Source organism: Purpureocillium lilacinum, assembly GCF_023168085.1.
Source record: "Purpureocillium lilacinum CBS 284.36 DNA, scaffold_2, whole genome shotgun sequence".
NCBI lineage: Eukaryota > Fungi > Ascomycota > Sordariomycetes > Hypocreales > Ophiocordycipitaceae > Purpureocillium > Purpureocillium lilacinum.
This window is the reverse complement of record NW_027072112.1, coordinates 5216762-5240016: the sequence shown is the minus strand read 5'-3', so window position 1 is coordinate 5240016 and position 23255 is coordinate 5216762. Positions and strand designations below refer to the sequence as shown.

At 61.0% G+C, this 23255-nt stretch overlaps 6 protein-coding genes across 6 annotated transcripts; 2 read left to right on the top strand and 4 right to left on the bottom strand.

The window, feature by feature from the left end:
- Nucleotides 1-457: 457 nt before the first annotated feature.
- PLICBS_003348 (uncharacterized protein) lies at nucleotides 458-1387 on the bottom strand (the record flags this gene model as incomplete). The annotated part of the gene is made up of 1 exon (XM_018323089.2): nucleotides 458-1387. One exon carries the CDS (start codon nucleotides 1385-1387, stop codon nucleotides 458-460), a length of 930 nt encoding a protein of 309 aa, XP_018178319.2.
- Nucleotides 1388-4088: 2701 nt separating this feature from the next.
- Nucleotides 4089-5558, top strand: PLICBS_003347 (uncharacterized protein; the record flags this gene model as incomplete). The annotated part of the gene is made up of 1 exon (XM_018323087.2): nucleotides 4089-5558. One exon carries the CDS (start codon nucleotides 4089-4091, stop codon nucleotides 5556-5558), a length of 1470 nt encoding a protein of 489 aa, XP_018178317.2.
- Nucleotides 5559-6155: 597 nt separating this feature from the next.
- PLICBS_003346 (uncharacterized protein) lies at nucleotides 6156-6739 on the bottom strand (the record flags this gene model as incomplete). The annotated part of the gene is made up of 3 exons (XM_018323086.1): nucleotides 6156-6385; nucleotides 6480-6531; nucleotides 6632-6739. 3 exons carry the CDS (start codon nucleotides 6737-6739, stop codon nucleotides 6156-6158), a joined length of 390 nt encoding a protein of 129 aa, XP_018178316.1.
- A 1580-nt stretch (nucleotides 6740-8319) lies between these two features.
- Nucleotides 8320-10383, top strand: PLICBS_003345 (eukaryotic peptide chain release factor GTP-binding subunit; the record flags this gene model as incomplete). Its single annotated transcript, XM_018323085.2, has 2 exons — nucleotides 8320-9549; nucleotides 9604-10383. 2 exons carry the CDS (start codon nucleotides 8320-8322, stop codon nucleotides 10381-10383), a joined length of 2010 nt encoding a protein of 669 aa, XP_018178315.2.
- Nucleotides 10384-11997: 1614 nt separating this feature from the next.
- On the bottom strand, nucleotides 11998-15059 carry PLICBS_003344 (karyopherin beta; the record flags this gene model as incomplete). The annotated part of the gene is made up of 6 exons (XM_018323084.2): nucleotides 11998-12187; nucleotides 12250-12358; nucleotides 12410-12653; nucleotides 12729-14708; nucleotides 14770-14828; nucleotides 15011-15059. The coding sequence occupies 6 exons, from the start codon at nucleotides 15057-15059 to the stop codon at nucleotides 11998-12000; spliced, it is 2631 nt and encodes an 876-aa protein (XP_018178314.2).
- Nucleotides 15060-17692: 2633 nt separating this feature from the next.
- PLICBS_003343 (uncharacterized protein) lies at nucleotides 17693-22846 on the bottom strand (the record flags this gene model as incomplete). The annotated part of the gene is made up of 6 exons (XM_018323083.2): nucleotides 17693-17836; nucleotides 17909-19486; nucleotides 19551-19695; nucleotides 21106-21317; nucleotides 21372-22141; nucleotides 22195-22846. The coding sequence occupies 6 exons, from the start codon at nucleotides 22844-22846 to the stop codon at nucleotides 17693-17695; spliced, it is 3501 nt and encodes a 1166-aa protein (XP_018178313.2).
- Between the last annotated feature and the right edge of the window lie 409 nt (nucleotides 22847-23255).

Here is a 23255-nt window from a genome sequence, read left to right as displayed (position 1 = left end):
GCTGTGGCCGGTGTCAAGCCGCGATCTTGGCTGAACAAATCAGATCTCGGCGCGGGGTATGTGAGATGCAGGCCTCCTGACCAGCCACGACAACGTCACTTGACAACTTCTCAGTTCACCAACGCGCTGGCTCCAGGGTCTCAACGAAGATGACTTTTACAGCGTTTATTTTCCTCTATGCTGCTTTCTAAGCTAGCTGGGCCCTCTCCCTGGCTGTAACCCCAGTGCCCTCCGTGGCCCAGGCCGCATCGCTGAACCATCCAACGCCAGCCATGATTGATCTCATGTGGTATGGGAAGAAAAGACAAGCCTGCTCAGATACTTTTCACCCGTGCTCGGCTAACCAGAATCAAGATCGCCGAAAACGCCCGTTGCAAATGCCCACCAAGTTCGTCATGTCGTTAAAGCCCTTCGAGTCCCCGTCATCTCAGCACGAGTGTGCTTGCACCGAGATCTATTAGACGGGCGCCACCATGCCGGCGGTCTTCTTCTTCTCCATCTCCTCGACGAACTGGGCATATCGCGACTTCTTGTTGTGGATGCCGCACTCCGTCTTGGCCTGGCCCTTCCAGCGGCCGGCACGCTCGTCCTCGCCCTCGGCGACGGGGCTGGTCGAGTGCCAGTCGCCGACGGACTTGTACCCTTGGTCCAGGAGGGCGTTGTACGGCACATTGTTCTCCCTGATGTAGTCGTTGACTTGCTTGAAGGACCAGGCGGCCATGGGGTTGATCTTGATGATGCCCCGCTCCTCATCGAGTTCGATGATGGGGATGGATCCACGGGCGGCACCCTGCGAGCGGCGGCGGCCGTTGAGGACGGCAGTCACCTTGAGCTCGTCGTATGCCCGTTGCAGGGGCTCGACCTTGACGATCCAGTCATACATGTCGCTGGCCGTGTTCCACATCTCCTGGCCGTACATCTCCTCGAGTTCCTCCACGGTGTCGACGCCGTCGGGCTTGAAGATGTGAACGGGCACGTTGGGATACCGCGCCTTAACCCGGTCGACGAGCTCGTACGTCTCCTTGAAGTGGTACAAGGTATCCAGGAAGATGAGGTCGACGGTCTTGGAGTTGGGGTTCTCCTGCTGGATCTTGGACAGCATGTCCATGGTGGCCAGGCCGGTCAGGCCGAATGCCGTCGACTGGTAGAGGTTGGGGAACATGATTTTGCAGAAGCGGAGAATGTCCATGGGGTGCATGTTCTCCATCTGGTCGTTGAGGTAGGCGATGTGCTCCTTGGTCAGGGACACCTTGGGCTTCGACTCCTGTTTCGGCGAGGGGGCGTAGTCGGACTGGCCCGACACGTACCCGGACTCGATGTCGTTGTGGTCCATCTTGTCGTCAGAGAAGGAGATCCGAGTTGTCGTTTCCGTCATGGTGGTGCTCATGGCGGCGACTGGATGGGAGGGGTTGACACAAGGGCGGAGTGGTGACGACCAGGAGAACCGGAGTTGTGTGCGTGGTCGTCAGGAGAGAGGTATTATCCCACGAGACCCAGCCAGGCGGTATAAGTGCGAGCTGCTGATTCACGGACAGGCTATACAGAAGGAGGGGGTCGGACGAAACGGCTCGTCTTCTTAAATGACGGCAACAGAGCTGGGAACAGGACGATGGCTTGGTTTGAAATCGAGAAGAGGGGATTAACACAGGTTAAGTCCGGATGCAACAGCCATTTTGAGGGGGGAGAAGAGCAGAGACATGGCGGGAAACGGCCAGGCCAGCCCTGACTAATTGTGCGCAGCAACCGGCCAGACGCATCATACAGACAGCACGCAACAAGTCGACAGCGGCGGGCTCATGGTCCGAGGGCAGCAATTTTCCCCCCTTGGCCTTGGGTTGGCCGCCAATGCGCGGCGTCGAAACGCCTCCGGGTTTGCGTCTGGGAGCGATCACGACATCGACGCCATTCCTTCCGCGATGCGGATTGCGGCGCCGTGATTGGCCGACGCGGCTCCGCTGTGGTGTTTAGGCTCGGTAACTGGGGACTGGGGCGCAGGGCGCGAGTGGCGGCTGGTCGCGAGTATTCGCTACTTTCCCCAGTTTCCGGCAACCTTGCAGTGTAGTTTTTTCTCCCACGGCTTGTCGGCGCCTCGGGGGTCTTGCGTGATGGACGCTGCTCGCGGAAACGGGGCATGGTGCTGTGGGTATTACTGCCTATGGCGCTGGTGTTGTGCAGTGAGTAACTTACAGTACAGTAAGTCGCTGGATTAGAAATGGACGGCCTCCCCTCCCGCTCCGGTCTATGAGATCATCAGCGATGGTGTGCGAGCGCCGACAGGAAACCCCATGGGCGATCGGGTCAACCAGCGGGCGGTTCACACGGAATCTGGGGGCTCCCAAGCTGGCATCGAGCTCTCGTGTCACGTCCTGGATCGCGGGCGAAACATGGCGACCCCAAGACGAGGCATATTTCGACGGCTGGCGAGCGTCCCGACTCTCAGGGCCGCCGGCGGAGGCGACGCGAGGTCCCGCAGAGCCCCAGCCATGCCGTGAAAGCCGTCCATCTAACACCGGATCCTTCCACCTCCCATCGAAAATCGGCCTCAATGACACCCCGACAAGACGCAGCAGAAGCATCCTCGCAGTCTACTTAATCACCGGACCTTCCCGGATGGCATCGTTGTACTGTAGCAAGCTTCGCGACATGGGCGTGCAGCGACTGTGTTGACGAGGCTCTGATGCGACAGCGCCCTTTTCGGGCCATCGGCGCGGGCGGCAATCGGCGAGGGTCCGGGCTCCCGAGCGCCGGGGGGGGAGTTGCCGTCAGCCCGCGCCTCTCGAGGGCATGAGGCTCGTGACGTGCAGCAGTAGCGCTTCCGAGGAAGCGGGTGAATAAGCACTGTAGATTTTCTGTTCCTTCTCGTCGCCGCCACGACCTTCCATTGTGGGTGCGCCGCGGGTCAGAGGCCGTACCTGTGGCCCAGGATGGAAATGCGTGCAGAGTTTGTGGGGTTTTTTCCCGTCCCGTCGCCATCCCGGGCCCGGAGGCTTAATACCGGCCACGCACGCCAAACAGGGAATTGAACGATTACGTCGTGTGATTGCGATTCACTCAACCCGCCCAGAATTGGCTTGCATCCCACTCACGTTCCTGACGACATTCATTACAGCAGCCGAGGGCTATGGTAATAAGCGAGACGCCGCAACAAACATGATGCCGTTGTTAGACATCAAGTGCCCGTACCAACGATGCACTGGCACGTCCCGCGGGCCTATCATTACGGATACAGTGGAGGGAGTTGAGGCGCCCGGTAATTAAGGTAGCGGCCAGCAAGGAAAATGACGCCATTCTGCCTGAGCCAGTGGCCGACCGCCGCCTGTGGAGCCCCGACGACCTCTAGGGTGCCTCTGGTCGAGCAAGCCGGGCGCCTGCCAAACCTGCCTGAGAACGCCAAGGGGTGCCCCTGACAGGCCGGCCAGGGTCCGTCGATGCGCAACGGCGCTGCTCCGATACATTCAGTGGGTGTCGTTTCCCCCCCAAGCGGCCAAGGAGGTGCCCTGTTTGGACCCCGACAGGGCCCACGCCAGCCGCCCAATTTGCTCCGGGAGGCTCTCCAGGTCACCCAACCTCCAACGGCCGGCGGGGCAATCGGGCGCGTCGCGCGGCCCTGGCCCACCACCTGCAATAGGGCCGCCGCCCGCTGCAGCGCCCTTGATGCAGGTGCTCGACGAAGTACTCATACATTTTGCGTGCGAAATTTCGTGCCTTTCGCCGAAGCTCGGCCCGCCACAGCCGCCGCCAGATTGGAACCATCGGATTCGACTCGAAACTCGGCGTCACGATCCAAAGGGGCCGCGCTGCCGAACGGACGGTCGCGCTCACGGGAGACTCTTTTCCCCTCCGCAATCGTTTTCGAGGGCCGACGCTGCGCGCGAGAGAGAGAGAGAGACCAGTCAGGCCGCAGACCGCTCTGCCCGTGACATCAGACGGATTGGGACGAGCCAGGGTCGCGCGCTCGCTTATCACCTCCTCCCAACAGCAATCCGCCCCCGTCAGCCCGCGGGGAATCGCTGTCGCCCCGAAAAGAATCATCTCGCTCCCGAGCTGCAGCGCAAACACCGGGCCAGCAAACCCCACGTAGCGCAACCATGGCCGACGCCGCCGCGAGCCCCCCGAAGCAGAGCGCTGCCGGTGCGCGGCCGCAGCTCACGACGACGATGCGCAGCAGCTCGTACCTGAGCGACCACCAGCAGTACCGGCCGCCGCGCCAGCCCGAGCCGCATCATGGCATCGACACCGTCGTCGAGGACATTAGCCCGGCCGCCGTCAGCCCGCACCGAGGGTCGCCGACGGCGCGGCCCATCATGCCCTTCAACGGCATCCCCTCCGAGGACAACCCCCCGACGATAGTGGACAGCGGCGTGAGCCACAGCTTCTCGCACCCCAACTGCGCGCCCGCCGGCGGCCGGTCCACGGACCGCCTTGTTGCGACGCTCTTCTACAAGTCGGCCGACAGGGGGTCGCCGTTGACGGCCGCGACGGGGGCAAGAGGCGGCACCGGCGGCGCTCTTTCGGACAGCAACGAGTCGCTCCCAGCCAACATGGCGCCGACCACGAACATGGACGCCTTCCCGCTCGAGCCGCCCACGCACGAGTCCGAGCAGCTCGACCACCTCTACGGCTCGTACATCTCGCCGCTGTGCATCACCTCCTTCCTCCACCTCATGTCCACGTTCCCCCAGCCGCAGGGCGCAGAGCCGCCGCACTCGTCGCATCGCTGCCTGGACAACTCGGACAACCCGCGCGTCGTCGAGCTGACCCTCACGCCCGCCCCCTCGCCAAAGTATCTGGCGCTGTCCGACCTGCGGAAGCACGAGATGATATACCGCTTCGAGCAGGAGTGGAACGTGGACGTGGCCCTGCAGCGGGACCTGGTCTGGAGGCGGCACCCGCGCCTTGTAGTCTTCGACATGGACAGCACGCTCATCACCCAGGAGGTGATTGAGCTCATGGCGGAAACCATCAAGGACCCCCCTAACCTGGCGGCGCGCGTGGCCGAGATTACGCATCGCGCCATGCTCGGCGAGCTGGAGTTCGATGCCTCGTTCAGGGAGCGCGTCGCGCTGCTCAAGGGCGTCGATGCGGCCGTGTTCGAGGACCTAAGACCGGTCCTGGACGTTACCAAGGGCGTGCGGCAGCTCATCAAGGCCCTGCGACGGCTCGGCGTCAAGACGGCCGTCCTCTCTGGCGGCTTCCAGCCGCTGACGAGCTGGCTCGCCGGGGAGCTGGGCATCGATTACGCCCACGCCAACGAGGTGGTCATCGCAGACGGCAAGCTCACGGGCGAGACCAGGGGCACCATCGTCGGCAAGGAGCGCAAGCGTGACTTGCTCGTCGAGATTGCCGCAAAAGAGGGCATTGACCTCGCGCAGGTCGTGGCCGTGGGTGACGGCGCCAACGACCTCCTCATGCTGGAAAAGGCCGGCCTGGGCGTCGCCTGGAACGCGAAGCCGCGGGTGCAGATGGAGGCGGACGCACGGCTCAACGGCGAGAGCCTGCTGGATCTGCTGTTCCTGTTTGGCTTCACGAGCGAGGAGGTTGAGATGCTGGCCAAGTAGACGGGCGATAGAGGCAGAGGCGGGGGTGTGCGTTGTGCGTCTGAAATGCATCTTGCGCAGCGGGAATCGAGTTTCGTGGGTGGACTATGTGTCTGGGTGCACAAGGAGTTTTTTTTCACGAGTGTCGGCCGTGTGAGGTGGCCATGAAGGTTGTTTGGCCCGGTTAGGAAGGTTGATGCGGGAAGCCGGCCAGCGAAGCACGGCTCGTGCTGTGGCGGCTGAAGACGGGCACGGTGCGCCCGCGCATGGACAGGATAGCATGGCGTAGGCTAGTACTCTTATGATTCTATCCGTAATGTCTCGGCTCGTCGCCAACATTCTGATCATCACCGCCGCCAAGGCCCAATGTGACAAAGAGAAACGTCGTATTCTTTTTTGTTTGGCTCCAGCGTCGCAGATCAAACATGGACCGATGTTCGAGCTCAAGCTGTAACAGTACATCTACACGGGCAAGCGACCTGCCGTCCCTTCCTCCTCTTCCTCCTCCTTCATGTCCCGCCCATTCCCGCGTGTCTATCGTATAAGTGGTTCTTCAACATCCGCATCCTGCGTCTCCTGCTTGCACGTCCGGCTCAGCAGCAGGCATGACTAGGGAGCTTAAGGGTAGCCGTCCTTGCCCCACTTGTTGTACTTGTCGTGCAGCTCCTTGGGGAGGGTGACGTTGGGAACGACGACGACGTTGAGGGCGCTGGGGGCGTCCCGGGGCTCGGCGTTGGGGTCGCCGCCAGGGTGGTACTTGTACTTGCCCTGGGCGTCGCTCTCCCACGGCATGCCGCCCTGGGCGATCTTGACGGGAGCCTCGGACGTGGAGTGGGTGGGCGAGCGGCCTGAGAAGCGGAAAAGGTCAGCCCTCGGGATGTGCTCTCGAGAGTCCGTCCATTGGGTTTCGAAGGAGTGGTTTTCGGGGCCGCGGGAACATACCAAAGTAGAAGCCGGCGCCGCCGAGAGCAGCGACCATGACACCACCGAGAATCTGCGCCGTCGATGTCAGTCTGTGCGTCCATCGCGGACGCCGGGACAGGCGCAGAGAAGGGAAACCCGGTTAGCCGAGGGAGCACGGGGTTATGACGCACCATAATCTCGGGGTTGCGCCGGCTCTCCTTGCGGAGCTCCTGCTGGGTGTGCTCCTGGAAGCGGCGCGCAGAGGTGGAAAACAGGCGGCGGGAGATGACGGAAGCCATTGTGGGCGAGGTTTGTGGTGACGAACTGCGGGAAAGCTTGTCGTTGACGATGGGTGGAGGTGGATTTGCCGGAGCTCTCGCCGCAGGTTTGAAGTCGCATGATTTCAGCGGTCGGGGCTGGCGGGCCGGTGATTGGCCAATGGGGGTTGCTGAGCTGCCATCACGTGATGGAGCTGGGCTCCGAGAAGTGCGGCATGGGCTATGACGACTTGGTGACTGAGGCAGCTCGGGCAGGTTGGAACCAACTGGAGGTGGGGCAGGATGGAAACCGGAAGGCGCATCCCGACCCCGGGACGAGGTGGTCGCTGTGCGTGCCCGGCGTCATCGCGTTGTGGTGATGCACCCGCGCGCGGCGCACTGACGCAGCATCATATTTTGACTACATGAAAGCAAGACAGGCGGATCTTGTCAGAATGAGGACGGATGCATCGGCGAGGATGCTGTGCCGTTTTGTGTATTGTCCCGCCGACGGGCGGGCGCGTCGTTTGCGACTCTTGCGGTGATTGGCGCCTGCGTTGCTGTACTCTGTGAGTGGTAAAACGCCCTGCTGGGGGCTACTCAGGTCTGCGTAGTAGGCAGGCCAGGTTACACAAGCAACGCGTGCGCCTTGCACGCCTTGACGCAGGCGAAACGCGCCGTCCTCGATAGCTTCATCGACGACGCATTTGCATCATCCAGTCTCGTCCGCATTGACGTCGCTTATTGGCACCCACCACCCGTCCAGCCAGCCCAAGCACAGCCAACCCCAAGCCCCCCAGCAGCAAATTTGGCGGGCGGCGCCGCCTGGCTCTAATTACGCGGGCGCCCTGCTCGGCTCGGTACTGGTCAGCACGCGGCAGCGCGCCCCTTACATGGATGGGGCGCCCACGGCACCCTCACCTCACCTCAGCCTGAGCAAGCGACCCTGCCTGCCCGCCTGGCTGCCTGTTCCTGCCTATCACCATCGTCCCCCCCACAACGCAACCTCAGTCCTCGTCCACCAGCCCAGGCAGCCCACAGCCCAAGACAAGGATCCCGTCGCAGCGGCGCCCGGACCGCGAAGCGGAGGAAAAAGAAACGACCGCTCGCACAATCTCTCACTCGTTTTGTTTGGACGCCATCTCCATCGCCGTCGCCGCCGTCGCCGTCTTGTCTCTCCCGCCTTCTTCCCCTTCGCTCCTCTTCTTGATCCTGATTCTTAATCCTGACCCTGTTCCCCGTTTCGCGACTTGTTGCCCAAACGCCTCGGCCCCCGAATCCGCCGCTCTCACTCCTTTTTCGTCATACGACTCCATTTTCTCGACTTGTCTGCCAACCTCGTCTCACAGTCCTGCGCCTCCCGCGACTGCTTCGACTACCGTTTCTTGTCCCCCACAACTCCTTTTAATATCGGCACGCCGCGAGACTCGCCCACCTTGTCTTCTCGAACCGACCTGTTCCACTGAAAACGTGCCGTCTCCGTGCCCCGGCTGCCGTCCATCTATACTCATTACCGCGAGCGCCCCGCCGAACCCCCGACCTCCGACGCCCTACGGCAGCACACTTTGGCAACGGCTATGTCATAGCGCGACAGAATCACTTTCCGACACTAAACTGACATCATGCCCGACTCGGGTGATCCCCCGGCGGCGCCCAGCGCCAACGAGGACCAGTCGGCCGCGAAACGACCGTCGCGGCCCGCGAGCGTGGTCTCCTCGCGCATGACGGATATAGCGAGCGACGACGGCGGCGAAGCAAAGGCCCGCGACCCTACCACTAGGCAATCTAAGAATATCGAGCATACCTCCCGACCCGAGACGGCCAAAACAACAAATTCCGCGCGAGCGCCCTGGCCGGCTTCTGCCGGTCGCAAAGGATACTCATCCGGCCCCGTCGGCAAGAAGACGAGCATCGCAGGGTCGGCAGCGGCCACACCTTCTCGACGGCCAAGCCTCACGTCCCGAAGTCATGTCCCGTCCCTCACGTCAAACGCCTTTTTTCGGCCGATGAGCTCTCAGAAGCTCCAAGCGCATCGAGCAAATGTTGCGCGCCCGCCGACCACGTCGCAACAGGCACAGCCGTCACAACAGCCGTTCGCCGATCTCGACGATGCAGCGACTGATCTTGGCGGCAGCGTCGTTAACCGGGACGTCGGCGCTCCCAACATCGGGGCGCAGACAGGAAGAGTCAGCGGCGACAACGCGCGACTGCCGTCTCGGGGCACGGAGGCCACGGAGCACGAGAATTTCGAGCGCACCATCGGCAACACGAGCCCGTCTCAGGGACACTACCCGACCGGCAGCTTGTCTGATAGTGTCCAGCCGCTACGGGGAAGGCAGGAGGCCCGCAGTCACCCGACTCTCGACGCGAACAAGAGCTCCAAGGATCGTGGGCACATGCCGAGTCCCCTTCGGACGCCACGCTCGTTCCGCTCGAGCTTCCTACTACCAGGGAGGAGCGACCAGGGACCAACAAGCCGGAACCGAAGCACAGAGGGTGCCGAGAAGTTGTCTTCTGTGAATTCGTCTCCGCGATTGCGACCCATGGACTCGCACGGTATGCCAAAATCCCGACCCCCGCCGACCCCGACAGGTGCGGCAGGCGCGGGCCGCGTGCACCAGTTCTTTGATGGCAACACCATCTTTTGCTTGGGTGGTCGCTGGCAAAACACAAAAGACAAGCCGATCAATATCGCGACGGGTCTGTTTGTTGTCGTACCATGCGTGCTCTTCTTCGTCTTCGAGGCCCCGTGGCTGTGGGACAACATCTCGCCGGCGATTCCCATTGTATTCGCCTATATCGCGTATATCTGCGTCTCGTCCTTTGTCCATGCGTCTGTTTCAGATCCAGGGGTAAGTTCTACTAGCGAATTGCTTATGTTCGCCAACGACTGACGCTCGCTCCAGATCCTGCCTCGCAATCTCCATCAATTCCCTCCCGTCTTCGAGCATGATGACCCTCTGCGCGTAGGCCCTCCAACCAACGACTGGACCCTGATAAAGTCAGCCGAGGCCAGCGCAGCGGCTATGGAGGTCCCCGTCAAGCATTGCCGCACGTGCAACATCTGGCGGCCGCCCCGTGCGCATCACTGCCGTCTCTGCGACAACTGCATTGAGACACACGACCACCACTGCGTCTGGCTCAATAACTGTGTTGGCAAGCGCAACTATCGATATTTCTTTGCCTTTGTCTCAACGGCAACTCTCCTCGCAGCGTACCTCATTGCCACGAGCTTGGCCCAGGTCCTGTTGCACATGACACGGGAGAACGTGTCTTTCCAGAGCGCCATTGATCACTTCCGCGTCCCCTTTGCCCTCGCCATCCTCGCCTTCGTGGAGCTCCTCTACCCCGCTGCGCTCATGGGATACCATCTGTTCCTCATGGCGCGGGGGGAGACCACGCGGGAGTACATCAACTCGCACAAGTTCCCCAAGTCGGAGCGCTACCGCGCGTTCAGCCAGGGCAGCATTCTGCGGAATCTCATGGCCGTACTGTGCCGCCCGCGCCCGCCGACGTACTATCGCTTCAAGAGCAAGTACCAGCAGGGCGACCAGCGGCTAGGCACTCACCGCAGGCACCGTGCGCGGCGAAACTCTCAGGGGCTGGAGATGGACCCTGTGCACCCGGGCTCCTCGCCGAGCGGCTTCCAGGGGCCCGTGTCTCTGCGGCAACAGAGCCAAGGATAGGTCGTCTACTTTGCCCGTTAGCCACCCTTTCTTCATCCACACACACATTCGACACCTGTTGCACCAACCACCCGTCGGCATCTCCTTCTCCTGTCCCAATACTCTACGCACATGACTGGGCCACAAGACCTGCGCTCAGCGCATCAACTTGGGATCGACTCACTCACACTCACTCTCTAATGTCTGCTACATAACTTTTTTCTCTCTCTTTATCTGTCTTTATTATACCCTCTGCACATAAGCCTTCGCCGTTTCTGTACCATCGTTCTCAATGTCGGACACTTTTCTTTTTTTACTTATACTTTTTTCTCACTCCGGCTTGGTACTGTCCGTCCCTCTGTATCGTGCGGCAGGATACTATCTATACAAGTCTTTCTTCCGGGCTGGGAAATGTACATGGGAAACTGGTCGGTGATGGTATACTGCCTTAGGGGGGCGCAGTTGAACCCCTGGGTTTGGGCGGCGGCGGGCGGGAGCCGCGGAATGGGCGTGGGCGAGAAGAGCCCATCGGTAGAGCAAGGCGAGTTGGCCGATGAAAAGGCGGTCCCGCGAATAGAAAAAGCGAAAGAGCGCGTTTTTTTGGTCTGCAATTGCTTTCGTGTGGTGATGCCCTGCACACAAACCTGTGTATCGAGAATTGTTCGCCGTGGTATTGCTGCCTGATATTTCGAGGGTTGGGGCCACGTCCTGGATCACGAAGCACTACCAGTCTTACACATCAAGAACTCATCAGCCCCCCCCCCAAAGAAGCACTCGCGTGTTTGATCACGAGCATTATGAATTTCCGAGTCTGGGAGGCGCACATCGCCCGTCGCTCTCAAGCAATCGGGGTAGCCGACCGGCCCTACTCGACACGCGTGTGCAGGGTAGCGTCCAAGAATACGCGACATCTGCGTGAACACGGTCCATCGGCCGCACGGCGCGCTGAATCAGAGGCTCAACTTTATTCGTCGATACTCTACGTAACATCTGAAGACTAATCCGTGCACGGGAATTCACCCTATGCATCAATCTTCCCGCCAGCGTCCTTGAATCCCGGTTCCCCGACACGCTCCTAGTGAGGTCTCAGCCACTTCTGTCTGAAGATGCCAGCCCAACAACCTTGAAACTCGCCGCGCGCCTGTCTTGAAAAATCCACGGCCCATTCACTTGAAGGGCATCCAAGATAGACACGAAGGACCAAGTAATGGAAAGGAAAGCAACGCGGGTAAAATGCCTGTACTCCCAGTCCTCTCTACATGACTTTTGTGTCGCCACCGCTTCTTTCTTTGAAATCCGGCGCGGGGCATTACATGACTTCTCTATTCCACCGTGTAGACTCGAAAGATGAAAATGGGTGCAATGGGGGTTTGGGTGGTGGGTAGGTGGAGGAACACACGCGTTGCTCAGGGGCGATGTAATGCTCATGGGTAAGGGGGGGTATTCGGATTTACTGTAGTGTCGTGGGGGGGCCTATATACACGTGGAAGCGTCGTGGGGATCGTGGTTGGTGTGGTGTCGTGCGAGGGGGGTATTTGACGTCCCAAAAGGATCGCCACAGGGGAACCGGCGGACTGGCTGCAGGCTGGACGTGGCTGTCGGAGCTCATGACTTTGCGATGGAGTCGTGACCGGATCAGGTCTGAGCCATGACGGCCTGTGCGCCGCCGACCTGGCGCTTAACCTGCTCGCGAGCCCATCGGGCCGTCTCAATCGTCCGAGACTGGAACTCGCGGTTCGTCTTGGTCTCCTTGATCATGGCAGTCAGCCAGTCCTGACGGAAGGCGTCGACGAGTTCGCCATTGGGATAGGCCTCGGCCAGGTCACTTCGTCCAAGAGTCAGCGTCAAGTCTTGCTTGCAGAGGGGGTGAGTGCTGCTGGAACTTACCCGATGACGCCCATGGATGCGCGCATCAGGGCCTCGCTGCGGTTCATGTCGCTGGCAATGCTGTTGAGAAGGCTGAAAATGGTGGGGACGTATGGCTGGAGGACTTGGGCTGCGATAGTGTTAGCTCTCAGTATAGTAGACTGGTAATGGGTGCACATACTCTTGCCGCTGGCCTTCATGGCACCAATAATGCCACCCCAAGCATCCATGATGCCCTCTCGCAGTGAGACGACATAGTCAAACATCTCGTACGGGCCCTCAGGGGCGGCGGTGACCGTGGACGCCTGCTCCAGAACCTGTGCCACGACGGACAGGTAGGTCTCAAAGTGGCCGGCAATGGCGCCAGCAATGTCGCCGAAGCACTGCAGAATAGCAGGCTTGAACTGGTTGGAAAGCGTCGGGCTCTGAAGTAAGGATACGTTAGCTGCATGGATCTCATCGATGGCGTCAGCATCTCCATCGGAGAGTGGGCTACCGACCCTCAAGTTGTTGAGCAGATGGTTCATGAAGTTGTCGCAGTAGGGTTGGCTGCGCTCGCCCATGGAGCGAGTGATATCGCTCACGAGGCCAATAGCCATGGAGCAGAGACTGGGTTCCTCCTGGTTGCTAAGGGCGTTGTTCAGGAACGGTGAGAAGGCATCCATGTACTTGATGAAGTCCTCTTCCATCGACGTGGACAGCGCGCTGATAGTGGCAAAGACCGCCTCGGGGACGCTCGACTTTCCTCCCACAGTGCTGAGAATTTGCAGGAGAATCTGCATAATGCGGTCTCCTTGAGGAGCAATCTCCTTGTCGAGACGCAGGATAATGGCCTGCAGGACGGTACACAGACTGTTTTGCATCTCCTCGAGGGTAATCTTGTCTTCGACACTGACAACCTGGGACTGAAGCGGCACAGTCTCCTCCAGTCGCTTGAGGATGACCTCGGACAGGGAGGCAACCGCCTGAAGGCTCTCGGTGGCGGCATTCTGAACAAAGACATTGAGAACCTCGTAGGCCGCCGTCCGGACTGAAGTATCGACCTCCTGTCGACCAGTGACATCAAGCAGAGAGCTAACAGCCTGGTTGAAGTGAGGCGTGATGGGGTTCGCGGCGGAGCCGATGTCGCCGGCGAAGCGCTCGGCAAGGTTCATCAGAGCCCAGCAGCAGGAAGGAGCCATCTTTGCGTTGCTCAGGAGGCCCTTGAAGAGGGACTCAATTAGGGTCGGGAGATGCTGGTTGGGGTCAATGGCCTCAGAGCAGGCCTCGGTAACGCGGCCGAGAGCATAGGCGGTCGAGTCCTTGACCTGGAGTGACTGATCCTCCATCATGGAGATCAGGATAGGAAGAGCCTGCTTAACGATGGGGTCCAAGACCTTCTCGTCAGGACCCTCCATGATGGCGCCGAAGGCCGACACAGCGGCGTCTCGGTTGTGCCAGTCCTCGTGGCGCAAGTTGGCCTCGACAAACTGAAGCACGGGCGCAATGATGCTGGCGCCGACTGCCTGGGAGTACAGCTGCAGGCACTGGTACGCGGCGCGAGACAGGTTGTACTCGTCGTCGGTGGCGTCCTCGTCCTGCTTCGTAAGCAGCATGAGGAGCACGGGGACGACTTCGTTGGCGGCGACGCGGGCGAAGTTGAAGAATGGGCGCATCTGATCGGCACTTTCCACTTGGGAGTTGTCGTCCTCGATGGAGAGTTCCTCCTCGCAGACGGTGCTCCAGAACTCGACGGCGAGCTTTGCCACGTCCTCGTCGTCCGACTTCATGCCGAGGATGGTGAGGCCAAAGAGGGCCTTCTCCATATAATAACGCATGTTGTCGTAGTACAGGTTCATGATGCGGTTGAGGCAGCCAAAGGCGCCCTGCTGGATGCGGGAGTCGTCGGCCTGAGTGGCCTCGCAGACGACCTGCATGATGTAGTTTCGCTCGCCCTCGTGCTTGAAGTTGTTGGCGACAAACTCGAGAGAGTCGCCGAGCGCTGTGATGGCGGCAAGGCGGACCTCGGGGTTGGTCTCTTCCTTGCGGGCACCCTGCACGACGGCCGTGAGGATGGCGTTGGAGTGAGCCACGAGGGCCAGGCGCAGCTCCGAGTCCTGGCTCTCGCAGATGTAGCCAATGGTGGTGAGGGATGCCTGCTTCTGGTGGTCGGCGCCCTCGCTGACATTCTTGACGAGGAAAGGCATCAGGTCATTCCATTGGTTGCGGGGCAGCTCGATGGCGGCGATGGAGGAGACGACCTGGGCGGCGGCGGTGCCGGCCTGGGCGCTCGAAGAGGAGAGCGTCTGCAGCGTCAGCTCCTTGACGCGCCTCTTGGTATCGTCGTCCGTTTGTTGCAGCCATTTCGCCTGCAGCTCTTGGTGGCGGGCGAAATCTCTGGCTGTGAAGGCGTTCTTGAGGGCAATACCGGCCGCGGCTCGGATGGAGCTCTCGGCCTGCTCGTTTGCTAGTTCTTGGACGAGAGTCGCGAGGTAAAGGGGCTGCAGGGCGAAGGAGCGGTTAGCACAGGTGGCATCAAGCCCAGAACGGCAAGGGACGTACGAAATTGCTCTCGGAGGCTTGGTGGAGTTGCTGCTCGGCGGCGTTTCGCAGGTTCGCGTCTGTGGGCGGCAACGAGGGCCATCAGTTAGCACAAGGGGTCGTGGACGGCGATGGTCTCCGACGTGGAACAGAGACGACGAGGCAGCAGCGCGTGGCACAGGCTGCCCTCAGTCCTCCCCTCCCTGCAGGCGAGAGAGAAAGCGAGGGAGCAGCGGCCACGGCAAGCGGGAACTTGACTCACCCGGAGACAGCGAGTTGGCGAGCACCTGATTAATCTCTGAGCTCGACATGGTTGCGGGTCGCGGAGCGTCTTGTCATGCGGCGGCCCCTTGTGGTGCGTGGTGTGCGTGATGTTTTGTTGGTTTTTGCAAGGAGGGACACACCCAAGGCGGCGCACGCACGTGTGTCTAGGTTGTCCCAAAGGCGGAGTCGAAAACGCGGCCGGGGCGGTGGGGGGTGGTAAACGGTTTGGCAGAGGAAAAAAGGTCGAGCAGCTGTGAGTCGGTCGGCCCGCGGGGGAAGAGTGGAGGGGGAGGGATCTGAAGGAAAACAGAGGAGCGAGGGGTGGCTCCAGGCGCAGGCGGCGGCGGCGGCAGCGGGCGGCGGAGGCGGCGCGCGGGCGGGAGCTGTCGAGGTGCGGGCGGCGGTGTGGCCCTGCGTCGGTCGTCTTCTCACGGCAACGAGAGGGAATGCCAGGGCTCGAGCTCCTGAGGCCGAAAAGGACTGGACGAAGGCGAACGAAGACGAAGACGATGATGAAGCTGGAAGAAAGTTTTTGGCTCGACGTCGGTGGGCAGCAGGGAGAGGAGGGAAAGCGGGAGTCGAGCGAGAACGCGCTTTCACACTCAGGTCGGATGGGTCCAGGTCCGAGTCCAAGGCGCAGGTACCTCAGAGGGTTCGTCGGCAAAGGGGGAAAGCGCTTGCAGGGTCGCGTTCAAGGCGTCTGCAGGCGGCGAGACTAACTGGACCGCACCCAAAAACGAGGGAGGTGGAGGGATGGAGGCCCAGGTGCCTGTCTCGAGCACGGTAGGTACCTAGTAGGTAGCTGAACACCACTAGCTGGCGGCCATTCACTGGCGGGACGTGGAGGTGCGCGGGCGTATGGGCTCTGGGCTCGCAGGTAGGGCGCTACCCACAGCGCCTGCGCCCTGTGCTGAACTCAATTGCAGCAAACGATAGGGGAAGCGCACCTTTCCCACATGCATCTTCACACAGGCAACCTGCCCGTCCTGGCGTGCTGGAGACACGGCCTGCATTCCCACCAAGCGGTGGACAGATTAAGCGGCACCGCAATTGCGACTTCGCGGGCGAAACTAACACTACGGAACGGAAATCCGCCACGAAAATAGCAATAAGGTCGTCGAAAATCCGCTTTCTGATTGAGAGATATTAATCAGGTCCCTTAAAGCATTAATTTAGTTATTTTATTTTGTTCTTTACTCGCGAGTTGCTCACGGTAGAGGGGGGCAAGGAGCTTCGCGGTGCCGCTTTTTCTGTCCACCGCTTGCCCACCACCCAGCTCAGTCAAAGGATTCATTCACTGTCCCGTGAGTTTGCGCTAGTGTCGCACGTCTCCAGCGCTGCCTCCGGTTTGAGCCCGGTGTCAAATTGCATCCTTACCGTGCACATCTTTCCCAATAAGGGCGCGAGACGGTGCCAAAGTCGCTGGCGTAACTGCCTGCGTACCAGAGGAACGGGCAGCAGCGAGACACGGGACGGCCCTGGAATCCGCGCGACCCCTAGAGAATGAGAACAATAAGGCACCTGGAGGCACCATTTACTAGGAGTCACGGTTCTCCCGGCTGCGAAGCTAGCGACAACAAATGCATGCCCTTTGTTCACTAAAATATCCAACGGACTCGTCTGCCTCCGTCCCGTCGTTGCGGCGGCTGCCCGCCCAGTGGCCGTGCGTGGCTCACACAGCTATCTGTGCCACCACCATTTCCGGGCATGTAAACGGACCAATGCACACAGGGTCTCTCGTAGCCCAGCTCAGGGCCGAACCGCCTACAGGGTGCCCCTGTGCTGTGCGAAGACTGAGGTGCCCGCCCTGCCCGCTCGCATCTGTCCCGTCTGCTGCGAGCGCAGGTACCGTCCGCCCTTTCACTGTGCTGGATCTGCCAACGGCCAATCACGCCTCCGCCCTGCCCCCACTCGACGCCTCAATGACGAGAGGTTTTCCACTCGCCCGCCCCGCCTACCGCCTCGCCACCGTGCGCGCCCCGCGCCATCCACACCCGCAAGCTCTGCGAGCACTGTAAGGCTGGTACCAGGTCATGGACGGCGGCGGGCATTTCGGGCGCCAGCAGAGACAAGGCGGCCCCAGCACCCGAGACCGCCCTCCCGGTGGGAACCTGCTGCGCCGGAGGTATCCAATCCAGTCCAGACTCTTTCGCCCGCCTGGCCGTCGCTAGGTAGGAAACAGAATGCATACGACTGCTTCACCCGGCAGCTGGCCATTGCCCGTGTGCTGAACGGTGGCCCCGCGCCGTCTGACGTGCTCGGCATTGGATGTACAAGTACATACAGCTCGTGGATCTTATCCCTCATTGACTTGCCATTGTACGTAAATGTTTTTCTCGGGGTTTGCTTTTGTACCCCGTCGTAATTCAACTGCCCCCACCGCTTCCACGGCAACCACAGATGCTAGAAGCATCCGCGCGGTTGCCCTCCCCGCAATGTCTTTGCTGTGGGCAGTTCCACCTCTGAAGAATTCGAGTTCAGTGGTGCCTCACGCGAAGTCGACTATCATTGCCAATCACGCGTTTACCAGTGGTTGATAAAACATACATCTCTCCGATTTTGACAGGTATACTAGTAGTACGAATGCTTCGTAAGTAGTGTTCAGGGTCCTCCTCTGACTTAACCAACGAGACAAACTCCTTTTGATTCAACCACTGCACTCAGCCCGATGTCCTCCCGCTCACATGGCGTTCGCCTTGGCTTCCAGCGCGCTCACGACGCTGGACGGACCGTCGGCGTTGCCGTTCAGTTCCAGCTCCGTCACCTCGGCGCCCTGGCTGACGGGCCGGGCAACAAAGGGGCTGCCGGGGCGGCTGGAGGCAAACTATTTTGCTGTGTCAGTCGGGCCCAGCCTGCTCGCGAAGTCTGCGCCGTGTTTCAAGAGGGGAGCACTCACGTTGCTGGCCGCGCTCAGGAGAGCAATCAACGAACTCTGCACCACGTCCTCGTGGATGCCGACGCCCCAGACCTTGGTGTTGCTGCCCGCGGCCGTACACTCGATATATGTTGCAGCCTTGACGTCTCGGCCCTTGCCGATGGCATGCTCCTTATAGTCCTGAACGTCCAGGTTGACGCCGACGCTCCGGAGGGCGTTGGCCAAGCTGGAGATGGGGCCGTTTCCGCGGCCGCGCAGCTTGTACTCCTTGCCATCGCAGACGATGACACCGTCAAACACTCGCTTAAGATCCTTAGTATCCTGAGTCTTGCCCGGTGCCGGAGGAGCAGGCGACGTGGTGCGGTCGGGCATGATGCTGTAGTCGACGATGCCGAACCGCGGGTTTGAGTTGAGGAAGTACGTCTGCTCGAAGAGCTCCGTAATCTCTTGCGGTCGCAGCTCGCGGCCGAGGGCGTCGGCCTTCCTCTGAACGACCTTGGAGAAGGCAACCTGGAGACCGCGGGGCAGGTCGAGCTGGAGCTGGCGCAAGATGATCCAGGCAGCGCCACCCTTGCCACTCTGCGAGTTGACTCTGATGACTGCCTCGTATGTTCTGCCGATATCTTGCGGGTCCAGGGGCAGGTACGGAATCTGCCACCGGTCCTCGTAGCCCAGGTTGTCCTTCTCGCGCAGCTGGAACCCCTTCTTGATGGCATCCTGGTGCGAGCCGCTGAAGGCGCACACCACCAGGGAGCCGCCGTACGGGGCACGCTCGTGGACGGGGATCTTGTTGCACATTTCGACCGTCTCGATGATGCTGCCGAGGTCTGAGAAGTCAATGTTGGGGTGGATGCCCTGGGTGTAGAGGTTCAAGCCCAGGGTCACCAGGTCGACGTTGCCGGTGCGCTCGCCGTTGCCGAACAGGCAGCCCTCGACTCTGTCTGCGCCGGCCATCTGGGCCAGCTCGGCGGCCGCGACGGCACAGCCTCTGTCGTTATGCGGGTGCAGAGAGACACAGATCTTCTCGCGCTCGGTGACGTTGCGGCAGAAGTATTCGATCTGGTCGGCGTAGACGTTGGGCGTAGACATCTCGACTGTGGCGGGCAGATTGAAGATGATGGGGTTCTCGACCGAAGGCTCCCAGGCAGCCTTGACGGCCTCGCAAACCTCGATGACGAACTCGGGCTCCGTGTCGGAGAAGGTCTCGGGACTGAACTCGAACGCCCACTCCGTGCCCGACTGTGAGGGGTCATCCTTGGTCAGGGCACGCACCAGCTTGGTGCAGCGGACAGCCGTGGCCAAGGTGTCCTCCTTGTTCTTGCTGAAGACGACGCGGCGGAAGCACTCGCTGGTGGCGAGGTAGATGTGGACGAGGGCCTTCTTGGCGCCCTTCAGGGACTGGACGGTGCGCTTGATGAGGTCTTCTCGGCAAGGCGACAGAACCTGCAGCCAGACGTCGTCGGGAACAGTGCCGGGCGTCTCGATCAGACGGCGCGTAAAGTCGAAGTCGGTATCCGAGGCAGAGGGGAACGAGACCTCGATTTCCTTGTAGCCGAGGTCGACGAGCATCTTGAAGTAGCGCCACTTCTCCTCGCCGTTCTTGATCGCTCGTCAGCCGGAGCCAGGGCTGCGCGCATCGCCAGGGAGGAAGGGAAGGGCATACCATGGGGTCAACCAGACTCTGGTTGCCATCGCGAAGGTCCGTGGCCAACCAGCGCGGGGCCTTGTCGACCGTCTTGTTGGGCCATTGCCGGTCGGGCAGGTGCAGCGGCTGGAATCTCTTGTATTTTTTCCACGGCTCCTTGAGCCTGTACGCGGGCGAGGCGAAGCCGATCAGTCTCAATTGCGAGCAACAGTCGTGGGCGCCGGGACGCTGCGCCGACGGTGCACTTACATGGGCATCTTGAATCACGAAAAATGGCGGGGCAGCGGGAGAGCGATGACGGAGGCGCGGCGGCAGGACCGGGGGAGTCGGCTGGGGGAGAAGTCGAGGAACACGGGACAGGGACGAGCCCAAAGGTGAGGTTCCTTCAAGAGGAGAGAGAGAAAATGTATACTGAATTCGTCGCCGAGTTCCTGGATAGCGGCGTGACGTAGAAAACTGGGTGGCGTTGCGGGAAGGGAAGCTGGGGAGCGGGAAGAATGATTTTTGAGGTCAGGCGTTGGCGTCTCAATGTTGGTGGTTCGTCACTGCGCGGACCCTCATTTCCATTGCATGTGCCGGTGCCGCTCGCGGAGGGCAGGGCGGGCAGTCACCACCTCAGTCAGTCAGTCAGCGATGAGCAGCACCTCAGCAGGCGGTGGTCGCCCGCCCATGGCGTCCCCGCGTCTGAGTCAGAGTCTCCAGCGCCGTAATGCCCTTTCAGCCGCCTGCGATTCGCCTCCGCCTACGGGCAGCCCAGGGCTCCAACCTCCATAGCTTCACAGGCGCTGAGATGCCCCGTCCCAGGGCCTGGCAGTGGGACGCCGCGGGCACGTCAAAGTGCAGGTCAACCGCCTGGCGCGCCCTGTGAGTGAGGCGAGCCGCCTCGCTAGTGGTCTGATGCCTTGCTGAAGTGCATCCGTGTGGGGTTCCGCCCCCCAATTTGCCGCCGATGACCGGTGCCGTCCGGACGCAGCGAGCGTCGCATCCGAGGCCCCGATCCGTTGCTGGTCCATCATGGCCTTCCTTGCTACTGCTGCTGCTGTCTCTTTTATGTTTCATGCATATGTGCACGCGCGTGTCATTGCATTGCATATCAGCCAACTTCAGCTGCCTTTATCTTCGCCTGCGGACTGACTGTGCAATCTCACAAGTGGGAGAGGACAGTCAATGCCGGCGCTGATGGATGACCTCACCCGGCTATCCCGGCAGGGTATGTGATTCCACACCTCAGAATCGTCCTTCTTTGACAACAGTCTTTCGACAATCTATGCTGCATTGACAATCTTGCGCCGTCGCACTTCCTCCCGCTATGAATGTGTATAGTCTTGGTCATAAAATCGTGACACGCTTAGAGCCCATAAATCGTCATCCCCCGCGATCCTATTCCAGACAAGATGGTGCACCAGTCCTCCCTGTACACTCCAGCCCCCCTTGCTCCTCCTAAGAAGTGCCGATCCTTTGAATAACGGCAATGTTGGCCGGCCTTCCTGATCCAAGACACCGCCGGCGACAATCGGAGCGGTGACTCAACCACACAGCAGCGCCGTCGTCGTCGTCGCATCAATACATATACCTCGCGGGCCTGCGACTATCATAGATCACCTCCCGCTCCCGCACCCTCTCGTCATCCCATCCTCGGTGCCGGTGGTGATGGTGGTTTTCGTGGTGATGGCGGCGGTACGGGTGATCCCATTCGTCGTAGTAATCTCGCTCCCACCTGATCTCATGTGTCTTGCGAGCGCAGCGGATGCGCTCCGATAGCTCGGTGAGCTGCAACACGTCGTCCTGGAGAAACGGTCAGCTCCATGCCCTACATCTCCAATGAACCAGAAGACTCACATATCGCAAATAATCCATAATGTAGAAGAACCACTTGGTTTCTTCATACTCGTAGCCCATCTGCTCGATGGCCTCGCGCACGACAAGGTCCTTGGTAATTTCCGTCCACATCTCCTTTGGTGGTGGAGGAGGCGGAGGGCCAGGCCTCTTGGTGATTCGGCGGTCAATATCGACGTCGATTTCCGTAGTCTTGTTGAAATCAACGGCTACGCTGGTGCGGCCCCGCGTCGGGCCGGGAGACGGAGACGGCGCTCGCGGGACAACAGCCCCGTCTCTTTCGGGAATGAACTGCGTACGTCGCACTCCGCTGTATCGTGACCAGGTGGTGTCTGTGCTGGCTCCCCCGATGCCGTCCATGCGAACCCGCTCGGTGCCGGGCGGCACGTCTACGATGGTCCAATCCTTGGTTGCACCGCCCCGGGCCTCGCCCATGCGGCCACGAGAGTCCATTTTACCGGTGATGTAATCGGATTCTTCGTCCACGGGCGACCCGAGCGGCGCAGCCGAGTGCGCCCGGCGGTGCCGCTTGGAGCGCTCATCAACGCGGAGATGGTCGTCCCGACGGACGACGACGTCGAGGTCATCGTCGTGGTAATGCGACCGACGTTCTCGGCTCCTTGAGCGAGCCCGGCTGCTGGAGCGATGAATGTCCACCTCGGTGCGGTTCTTGGACAGCGAGATGTCGATGTCCGTCTCGCGCTCCCTCGGACGCGATCGGGGCGCCGGCGGTGGTGGTGGTGGTGGGCTCGGCCGTTTTGCTCGCAAGACTCCTTGAAGACCCTGTCAGCTGCGTGGTCAGTCATTTGGATGGCGGATGGCATACCGTGGTCAATATCTGTGTAGTGCGTAATGACTTCCCGCTCAACCGTCGGCCCCCGAATGACGGGCGGCGGAGGAGGTGGTGACGGAGACGGGGACGGCATGCGCTCTCGCTCTCGTTCCACTATCCTCGTATGGATATGCTCACGAGCTGGGGGAGAAGGTGAGCGACGGGGCCGCTCGACGAATCTGACGGGTATAGGGGAGGGAGATCTGCGGCGTACGACGGAAGGGCTCCTGACCCGTTCTCTTTCGACGAACCGCAGATGCTCATGCTCCTCGCGCATGGGTGGCGGCGAGACGCTCTTGGGGCGACGGACGAGTCTCTCCTCTCGGTAACGCACGGGACTGGGGCTTCGGCGGTGCCTATCCACAGTCTCGACGTCTCGCTGGCGGAGCACCATGGGACCGGCCTCGGTGCGGCGAGCGTCCTCGCGGAGGAAAGCTGGGGTGCGGTTTGTGTCTCTCTCACTTACGCGGACGTCTATCTCTTCGTCCCTCACGGCCACGCGCGAGCGGGAACGAGGAGGCGGGCTTCTTGTAGCGACGCGTGACATGCGATACTCCATGTCGTCGAACTCGGGGGCAGAACGGCGAGGAGGCGGGTAATAGTCGCGCTCCTCGAACTCGGTCATTCTTGCACCGCGTTGCGCCATGTTGGTTTCAGGACGGTGCGGCCTTTGTCGTTGTGAGTTGTGAGAGGCGGCGGAGGCTGGCCGTGCTGCGGCTGATGGGCGAGACGCTCCAGTACCTTACGCTGAGCAGATCAAAGGCTGGCGGAGGGGTTGGATGACGCGGGGCACAGGCCGCGGGGGGGAAGCCGCACTGGCAGACAGGGCCAGGCGACAAAGACGAAGGGTGAAAGCGGCCAAAGTGAAGGCGACAGTGAAATGGAAGCGATGGATGGGGTTGAAAAAGGGAAGCAGTTTACCGCCGGACTTGGCTGATGGCGGTTAGAGGGAGCCCACCGAGGGGGCTTGGGGAGGGTGGGAGGCTGGAGAGAGGGTCGAGGGCTGAGCTGAGGCTCCCCGGAGTTGGGGCCTTGGTGAGGACGAGCAGGGGTAC